The sequence below is a fragment of the Epinephelus moara genome, chromosome 1, assembly GCF_006386435.1.
Source record: "Epinephelus moara isolate mb chromosome 1, YSFRI_EMoa_1.0, whole genome shotgun sequence".
Classification (NCBI taxonomy): domain Eukaryota; kingdom Metazoa; phylum Chordata; class Actinopteri; order Perciformes; family Serranidae; genus Epinephelus; species Epinephelus moara.
The window spans coordinates 27151545-27161364 of NC_065506.1; the positions used below are offsets into that span (position 1 = coordinate 27151545).

The 9820-nt window shown below is 41.1% G+C and overlaps 1 protein-coding gene across 7 annotated transcripts; it reads right to left on the minus strand.

The window, feature by feature from the left end:
• Positions 1-744: 744 nt before the first annotated feature.
• On the minus strand, positions 745-9591 carry btbd10b (BTB (POZ) domain containing 10b). Of its 7 annotated transcripts, none has more exons than XM_050046518.1 (9): positions 9364-9591; positions 8718-8865; positions 6526-6722; positions 5862-6177; positions 5591-5693; positions 4987-5107; positions 4513-4710; positions 4312-4422; positions 745-1815 (listed from the first exon to the last, which is right to left on the minus strand). In XM_050046518.1, exons 2-9 carry the CDS (start codon positions 8816-8818, stop codon positions 1484-1486), a joined length of 1479 nt encoding a protein of 492 aa, XP_049902475.1. In that variant the 5' UTR covers positions 8819-8865; positions 9364-9591; the 3' UTR covers positions 745-1483. The 7 variants fall into 7 exon arrangements, with proteins under 7 accessions (XP_049902475.1, XP_049902489.1, XP_049902481.1 ...); XM_050046532.1 differs by having other exon boundaries at positions 6526-6719; positions 9364-9590; XM_050046524.1 differs by having other exon boundaries at positions 9285-9382.
• Between the last annotated feature and the right edge of the window lie 229 nt (positions 9592-9820).

The following is a 9820-nucleotide window of genomic DNA, read 5'->3' on the forward strand; positions in this document are numbered from 1 at the left end:
TCCTGATTTGTTCAACTTACGATAAGGCTATAGTGAGGGCAAAAACAGGCACATGCACAGACAGACCAGGTGGTGCTTGAGCACCTGCCCTTTGACTCGATAAGTGCCCCTTGTTGCAAGACATTTTTTTCTATTTCATTTTTTAATTTTGTATTTTAGCGGGCCTGTCACAATAATTATGTTATCAACTTATCGAGGTCATGTCCATGTATCATGAGCTATTGCCAGTTGTGTTTACATGCCTGTTGGTTTACATAAGAGTGACTCTCCCCGCAGGGCAGCATCCATGTCTCCGACCTGCTTTCACTGGTGACAGCCAGTCAGGCAATGATCGTTTTGTCACTGCTGCGAAATTAAATCACTACTGCATGAGTGTATGGGTATCAAAATAAATAAATATGTAAGTAAATTAAATTTTGAAACAGGTATCAGTGGGGTGCCCTCGTTCACTTGAGCTCCTGCCCCTAAAACGTCTGGGCACAGTGCTGACAAAAGCCTCTCTGGTTTATTCTTGTATTATTTAAGCACCTGTTCAAATATTCATTCTGTATTTCTTGATGTTTTATTCATTGTACTAACATAATTGTGAAAGCTCCGGATCCATCTTGTGTAAGACGTCCCTCTTCAGTGAACATCAGTGTTCACTCACTTTGTTTTATTCATCACATCAGAGCGATCACTCCTGTGTGTTATTAAAACTATCACCAAATTTTAAAATTAAGGATTAAATATACAAAAAAAACGTTATTTTGATGTCTTTATTTGATGATTTTAAGTTTTATTTTTTAACAACAATTTCAAGCTTTGCACAAAAAGATTCTGACCACAACAGCCTGTGCTCTGCTTAATATCTTGGCTGCGGGAGGAGCATAACATCACATATCAGATCCAGCCAATGACTACATACCCAATTACAAGATTCAAAGACATCCGAAAGGAGTTCAACTGGAGATCATGACACGATGCGGTGATAACTGATTTTCTCCATGACCAGAAAGTCATGTTTTCTCCATATCAAGTCTTGTATTCTTCCCCCCAAAGCACATTTAGTTGTTAGGCCACCCAAGAGAATCAAAATCAAAATGATCAGTGAAATAAAACCTGTGAGAAAACAGTGACACCACAAGAGTGCTCAGCCAAACCCGTCAAATTAAGGTACGATAACATTGTAAATAATAATGTTAATAATAATAATAATAATAAGTGTTTTACTAATTCTTTTTTCCCCCAAACAGAAAAATAAATGCCTTTGGTCAAGTAAAAAACAAAATTAAAATAAGAGTGAACTCTTCCTTTCACCAGTCTTATGTCCCTCGAGTTTCTTTTTCTACAGTCAACCAGGTTCTTGAGGCTCTAAGGCTGCAAAGGAGGTGTCAAGGCAATATGGTTATGGTGCCCCTGGCGCTCCATGCTGCAGCATGCTGGGAGAAGGACTAGAGGAGTAGGAGAGGGGCAGAGGCATTGAAAGAGGACCAGTGTGTCCTCAGACAGCAGGTGAAGGTGCATCAGGGTCAGGCTCGTTGCTGTAGTTGTTGCTGTAGTGATTCCCACTAGGTGGGTGATTAGGGAGGATGTCAAGTTCATCCACTTGGGGGCCAGGGTGCATCACCACCAGCTGGTCCTGGGGGATGTCTGCTGCTGCAGCCGCCAGGTTTGTGATGGACTTGGACTTGACGCACTGGAAGTCCACATGGCGGCTTTTACCCTCTTCCTTTTCCCAGGACATGCGGATGAAGGGCCTCTGGACGTAGTTGTAAATGACCTCTGGACGACCTCCTGGTCGTTTTTTGACTTTCTCTTTATATGTAGGGTAGCCTGCCAGAGGAACAGTGTGGACAAATCATTAGCTAGGTTTTTGTTAACGAGCTCTTTTCAGCCAGAATACAAAACAAGAGAATGATGAGACGAGAGCTTTTCAACCATTTGGCCAAGTGTTCAACACACTAATGATGTTTTAGTACTTTGAAGTATCTCTGATATATATATATATTTCCACTATAACTATGCTTTAAATGCTGGATTTATCAGTGAATACAGGTATCAGACAGTTACATTTTATGCTTTTTCCTGTTCAAGACATCTTATGACCAAATTTAGGACAGATGTTTGGACAAATCATGTTTTACTTATTTAAGCATCGCAGATAAGCATTGCATTGCAGGCAAGTGGTATATATGTGGTCTTGTGCAGAGGTAAGTGTTACGTGGGAATACGGTTATTAGAGTGACATAAGTCAGTCTACATTCTGCCAACAGGTAAGTACAAGAATGAAGTAAAATGACAGTATTATAGTTTTTAAAGATTTGTAACATTAGAAATGTGGACCTTTACATAGAGAGGCTTCACTCGTTTTCACAAAAAGAAATAAAAAATGGATAAGTGAAATTAGATAAAATGCTTATAATAGTTAAGACCTCACAAATTCAAATTAAAGACTATTTAATTACTATTGTAACATTGAATTTAAGGCATTTGAAGACTTTTTTAAAGGACCTGTAGTCCTTTAATTTTGGTTTCAAGTTAGTGAAATACCTGGATAAGGCAGGATACTGTCCTGGTATCCAGTAGATGATGAAAACATCCAACCCCAAACCAAAGAAAATTAACTTTTTAACCAGTTAACTTTGGAAATTTTTTGCCTTGTTTTTGCTAAACGGATACTTTGGTGACCAGCTTTGTATCATAACAATGTGGATAGTATGTTTAAGCACAATGTGGTGAACTTCCCTCCATCATGCCAGCACCCAGATCTCCCTGCTCATCTCTCAGCTCAAATCAAATGGGATTTACCCAGAATTTGCTTATGGCTGTTGCTTAAACTACAGATTATACTTTCACTCCTCCCTCTCTCTCAAACTCAAATCAAACTGGAAAACTAAGCAGTGTTGATCAAATCTAAACAAAAATTCTGTTACCGTATTGTGTATTTCTTTCCTAACATGTTTTCAAAAACATATTTTAGTGCATTGTTTAGCTATATTACAAGCTTGTGAACAGGAAGTGGGTGCTACACTGTTTTCTGTATTAAAAAAAACAGAGGCTGCAACAACTTCAATCAAAACAATAAAACAAAGCAGTGCTGATCAAATATGAACAAAGATTCTGTTACTGTGTTGTCTGTTTGTGCCTAAAATGTCTCCAGAAACATATCACAGCTAACTGTTTAACAATAACATGAGATTTTTCGTTAGCAGCCAGCTGCGGTATTGTTTTTGGATGGGAAATTCGCTTAACACCGCCACCAGTTGGAATGGTTAATGGTCCGGTGTGACATTCTGGTAGTTGGAGGTGTTCTATCTCTTGTGCAAAAGCATATGCCACAGCCCTTTCCCTCCGTTTTCTCTGGTCATAAAGCACCAGTTTCGAAAGTAGTCGTGTCTTTTAACTGCACAGACAGCCTTGTCTCACAAAAACACCATCTTTCCTGCAGTGAAACACTTCATTAACTGATCAGTTTCACATCATAAATTGGTTAAGTGAAGCAGCAGCAGAAACAGTTGTGGGAATATCCAACTACAAACATTAAAAGCCTTTTCCTAGACATTTTGTCCATTAGTATGACACACAAACACACACATCAAACAGAGGCAGAGCCAGACCAAAGAAGTGGTAAACTGCTTTCGATGTTCTTGAAAACTCTATGCCTTCAATATTGCAATACACTGAACTAATTTGTTGTGTCTCATGCCTGCACAGATGTTTTGTCTGACTCTGTTGATAATAGCGAGCACAAGTAGCCTGCTAAAACCAATCAAACCATCAAACAAATCATTTCAAACGAGCTTCCATCTTAGCAGACATTGTTCTCAGTAATATAAAAAGCATCCCTTCTTCTTGTCGTCGGATGTCTTCCCTATCCTTCTTCAACTGTTTCTTTGTTGCTGGCTTTTATACTTTGTGCTTCTTTTGTTCTCAGTCAGCCACCATACCATTAATTTGAATGTTTGAGGTTTTTTATATCACTGTGCCTTTTATTCATTTGAGACAGATATACAACCAACAAAGTCTTTCAATGCATATTCAAAACTTTCCTTCCATATCCAATCTGCAACAAACTAAAAGATCTGACATGAATTTTCCCTTTGTCTTTATCACTTTGTTTTCTAGATGATAGCCGTCTCATGAGAGCCTCGCTGCCCAAAATTAGCACAACTTTCAATGTGGTATTATTTAACCTCTGGCTTGATTTCTGTGTCTGAAGTTTTGCTGTCAGCACTTCAAACTGTAACTTGCCTGGCTCCACTGACAAGGGAGATAAAAGTTGATAAAAAGGAGATAAAAGTTGCTTGATTATTTGAGAGTTAAACTTACCTTCGATGCCCAGTCTTATTTTCTTTAATCCTCTCTCCTTTAGAACTGATTTGGCAACATCTCGGTTCTCAATGTACTTGAAAAATCTGTACAGCTTGGTGCTGTAGATGACTGCGAAGACAACCAGAACAACACTAAATCATACATCTGCACATCTGCAGACCTGTGCGTTTGTATTTTGTATCAGTGTGTACTACTCACTCTGTGAATACTCTTCTCCCATTTGTGGTGGATATTCTTCATCCCAGTCGACCACATCGTCATCAGTAAGGACTACAATGTGACACTCCCTCTCTCCGCTCTGGGCACTGGCCACCATCAAAGGCAGAACCATTTCCTCCAGGTAAAACTCAAATTGCCGCCGAGCTCCATCATTGGACAGCTCATGCATCAGGGCACCTGATAACAAAGGAGATTAATTAGTTAGAGGATGTAAACTGTTTAATTCTGACTCACAGAACTCTACACAATGAGTGAGTTAAGCTTAAGAAGCCATAAATAATACGTACAATATAATAAGTTTGTGATTAAACGCTTTATTTGCTGCTTGACATGTTTTGTGTTGTGTAAGACTGTAACAGTAAAAGCAGTCTCTTCTTCGCGCTGACTCAAACTGCCACCGTTAATGTGTACCCGTAGAGTTAATAGCTTCAGTGCCCAAGAGAGAATACTCACTGAGGTCTCTGCATTTGATGGTGCTGTAGTCAAAGGAGATGCATAGATAGTCACACGCCTCCCGCAACTCAGGGATGGAGATTCCATCAGGACAGCGGATTATCCCAGATTTGTAGTAATCCTGTCAATTAGACAGAAATCACACAGAAAGCAGTCATTTCAAACGCTGTATTAATCCATTAACTCACATTATAACATGAAATAATCAAGTGCCCAAACTTAAACACTCAAAGCTTTAAAAATAAGAAAAAAACCCCTCTGTAACAGTATCTTTCTTTGGCAAAGCATTTTGGCACCAATAGAAGATTCAGAGCTCCACACTTTAGACTTTACAGGCTGCTGAACTCGTTCATTACTAAATCTGTTTAACTATAACAAGATGGGTCCTCAGTAGGCTGAGAGTAACACACAGTAAGCCAGTAAAACGAGATGTGAGGTTTTACTACCATCTTTGATTTAACCTGCTTTGATGCTGTTAACAGGTTGCATGTATGCATAACACTAAATGTCGAGTTTAAAACTATAGGGTATTGTCCAGTGAGGTCTTTCGTTTTAAGTCTACCATTCTTGATTTAAACACAGAAAACGTTAGAAAGGGACTGACCAGAATTGCTCGGAAAACTGTTGAGCTAATTCCCTCGGCCACCTCGTACTCCCCCTTCTCGTTGGGCCGGGTGAAATTATGTTCTCTTCCAGATCCAAACATTCTGAAATAAAGACACTCTGGTTTATTCTCTGAATCACAGACAATGAAAACCCAACATGTCCAAAGCACTTTTATACCTACATTGAATTTATACAGTGCTAATTAGTAAAATACTTTCAGTTATTAATGAGTAATGACAGATAATAATGAGGGTGAAGGTATACTGTACCTGCCCAACATGGTGTTGGGTTGCGCAGTGAAGATGGAAGGATCTACTACAAAGCGTGTGTTGTCAACAATCAGAGTGACTCTTTCTGAGGTCCTAATGTTTCGGTTTCCCACAGTGGCGCCCACTCCTCCCTCCTTGGGATTCTCGTAGACAAAAACCATTTCTCCGACTCCCAAGCTCTTGAAGGTGCCTTCAGTACTGGACAGGCTGCTGTTGCGACTGCTCACCACCCCGCTGCTGCTGGAGCCGCTGGGAGAGACTCTCTGAGGCCGTGGGCTACTGGGCCTCGATGATGGGCCACCATCTCGTTCACGGTCTGCACACAGACAGGCAGAACAATGATACAATGCATTTTCTATCATTTTGCAGCTTGATTTGTAGGTTTTGTATTATGCGATACCAGATTTGTTACCATCTTAGGCATCCACTGCTAGTAATAACTAATCTAAAACAACCAGACTGAAAAGGACCCTCCTCAGAACATGCGTCTCCTACCCAGACAACTGACTTGATCCATTTACAACCAAAAACGGCAGAGATATAAACCATCTCTGAGCTGCGAGTTGATAAATGCAGTCAGCTGTTCTCGACAGTAGCTGCCAAGAGCCGTACGCCTCTAACATGATATCCATATAAGCCCTCTATTCTTTCCATGCACACTCACCACTGTTGTGTTGGCGGGTGGGTGAGGTGACGTTGCGAATGCAAGGGGTGAGCTGGCCTTCTCTCTCATGCGAGGAGTCCCTGGAGCGATCACTGGAGCGGCGGCGGTCACGTGAGCGGTCACAGCCTCCACTGGCACCATGCATGCTCATCTTCCTCTGTTCTGCCTCCACTCGAGATGCTCGGGCCTGACTTCTGCTTTTCAAAACAAAAGCATACTTAACATTCCTCTCTTTCTTTCTCAAGGCCAGAGGAGCCAAGGCGTTTTACTTTCACCTTTAATGTCTGACATAAAACAAATATCAGAGATGCCTGAGCTTTGAATCACACAAGAGGTTTGTAACCAAACCTTGTAATCAAAGTTACAGAAAGACGTACACATAGAGTCAAGTATAAAAACACTGCAAAAGTACCAGACGACACTATGTAACTCTTCATTTTAGATTTGTTTCTGACAGGTCAAATCTGCTTACTGACAGAAAAAACATCAGAATACAAGCTATTGATTTCATAAAGGGGAGAAAAGGCGGAGGTGACAGGCACAGCTGCAGGGTAATAATGTGCAGTCAGTACAAATCCACCCGCTGACCACAAGCAAACATGACAAGTACAGGGTACATCCCCCTTTGCACTGAGACCAAACCGACAAGTCTCAGCTCTTCCTGCCTATTCTGTTCTGCCATCATATCCGCCTTTCTATTGTTCCTCCAGTGTAAAAAAACCCCAAAACAAACAAAACTAGAACGCTAAAGGAAAATGAGCTCACAGGGCAGGAAGGAGGAACCGATGCCATAAAATAGATTAGGTTTTAACTTTAGTTAACAGGAGTGGAGAGAAATACTTTGAACACCTAAATGAACTTTGTTGTTCAGGTTAACTGAATTTCATTTTAATTTGATTTCATTTTGATACCAAATCGTACCAATTGTTAACGTTTTATCTTACCTTAACAACACTAAGGGTACATGTGGTGGTCTTGGCTATGACTAAGAGAAAGTGGAACATGTATACATACATGATGTATTTTGCACATTGGTTGATATCTGCTGTAACTGTGTGTCATACCTAAAGCCACTTACGCTTAAGTCAACACATAATCATTTGATGCTTTTGAAAAACTAAACTTCCATTTTGGAGAATTGTTATCTCATCAGTTACTTACACATATATCATAACATATTATAGATAATCATCTTCACATCACAGAATTACATCCCAACCCTCACCTACTGTCATGAGCTCTGTGCAGTGACTGAAAGAACGAGATCGCGGATGCAAGCTGCTGAAATTAGTTCCCTCCGTGGGCGGCTGGGCTCAGCCTTAAAGACAGGGTGAGGAGCAGAGACATCCGGAGGGAGCTCGGAGTAGGGGCGCTGCTCCTTCGCATCGAAAGGGGTCAGCTGAGGTGGTTCTGGCACCTGATTAGGATGCCCCCTGGGCCCCTCCCATTAGAGGTGTTCTGGGCACGTCCCACTGGTAGGAGGCCCCGGGGTTGACCCAGAACACGCTGGAGGGATTACATAACTCATGTGGCCCGGGAACACCTTGGGGTCCCCCAGGAGAAGGGACGTCTGCCCCCATGACCCGGCCCCGGATAAACGGATGAAAATTGATGGATGGATATCACAGAATTGCCTGTGTCATGATGCCTTCATTCTCATGGGTAGGTTTGGGTATTGTGAATAAATCACAGGGCGTGTCCATATGAAGTTAACCTTATATAAACTAACCCGATACACAACATGTCAATAAAATAACTCATGTGAATCCAGTGAATTTAATACCCGGCCATTCAATGAACAAGGAATGTGTTATACCAATGTTAGAGATATCAAATATTGCCATTACAGTTCTGTTAACTAATCTGTAACATTACCCACACTGACCTTATACAACCACTGATATCAAAGGTATTCTTACCTTGGTAACTTGGTTTGGCAAAATCAAGGCAAATTTATCACTGTATAAATTTACATACTGCCTTATTCTTGATGCAGATCTCCCCGTATGACTGTCATCTGATATTTGAAGCAGCTGTAAACAACACCTAATATTTACTTTAATGCCACATCATCCCATATTATCATTCCACGTTTCAAGTAACAAATGTGTGACTAATCTATAATCCAGCATCAATCCCGTCCTGCCCTGTCTCCTGACAGTGAGTGACACTACATATCTGCCATGGCTCACCTCGAATGCTTGCAGAGTTTGCGAGGTCGGCTTGTTGCGTTTCGTTCCCAGTTTTCGGTGTCACTGGAGTTACTGTCATATGACTGCAGACGTGCTGCCATCACCCGTACATGGGGGAGTCTGGTCTGGATCTTTCACCGTTCATAATCTGGTTAATGGCGAAATCAACAAGTCAGATCCTCTGATCAGCCCCGAACAAACCACGGGCTAACGTTAGCAACTGTCAGCTAAAAAAATAGTTTGTCAGTGACTTCACGTGTGCTGTCGACTAGACTGTAAAAGAAGCTGGGGTATCGCAGTTGTCGTTGACGTTGAATGGCTGGATAAGTTTTTAACATCTCAGAACCAAATCTTGTCAACGTTGCTGTCAGGCTGAGTCAGCCTACGATTAGGATAGCTAGTTTGCTGCGTTAGCATACCTAGCTAGCTATTAGCTGCCGCTGCTAACGGTACAATACAACACTATTAGCATAATTTTCTGGGACAGCTGTGTGGCTAGTGACGTTGTCCCACCTAACGGCTGTTACATACGAGGCAGATATGTCAAATAACATGGAAAATATCTACCTAGATGGCTACGTTTTCCGCTGTAGTGTAATCCCAATCTCTCACCAGCTAACCAGCCATCTCCTTTCAAAACACTCACCCAGCTGACGTCCGACGTAACGACCGTTAATGGCTTGACGTACTGACGCACACAAAGCTAAAAACGACAAGCTTAGCGGTTGCTAAACTTGCTAATTACATTAGCTTTGTCTGAAAAGTCATCTGGATTATAAAATAAAAATGTCTTGAAGGTTGTCGATTTGTTTTCCACAGCTGGTTGAACCAATTTTACTACTTCCTAAAAAGGGAATCGAGCGTTGACTGCCTGCTTCTCTCAGATCTCGCGAGATGTTGCGTTTCCGTGCGACAGTTACTTCCCTTTTTTTAAACTCACTTTATTTAAAATTTCTGCATATACAAAGGCATTACATCGAGTGAAGTAAACATAAAACCAAAGATATAAACAGCCACGGGGAAAAAGAAAATGAACAAAGGTACATGAAAAATTAGACAAATTAAATAATCACACAACAAGTTATGAATAGATGAAGCTGAAG

Bases quoted from the DNA above. Each gene is read 5' to 3' on its own strand.
- btbd10b (XM_050046518.1), bottom strand. From the start codon at position 8,818: ATGGCAGCACGTCTGCAGTCATATGACAGTAACTCCAGTGACACCGAA. The intron at 6,723-8,717 runs GTGAGCCATGGC...TGTTTTGAAAAG, and splicing joins AAACTCTGCAAGCATTCGAG to CAGAAGTCAGGCCCGAGCAT. The intron at 4,711-4,986 runs GTGAGTATTCTC...CTTTGTTATCAG, and splicing joins CATCAAATGCAGAGACCTCA to GTGCCCTGATGCATGAGCTG.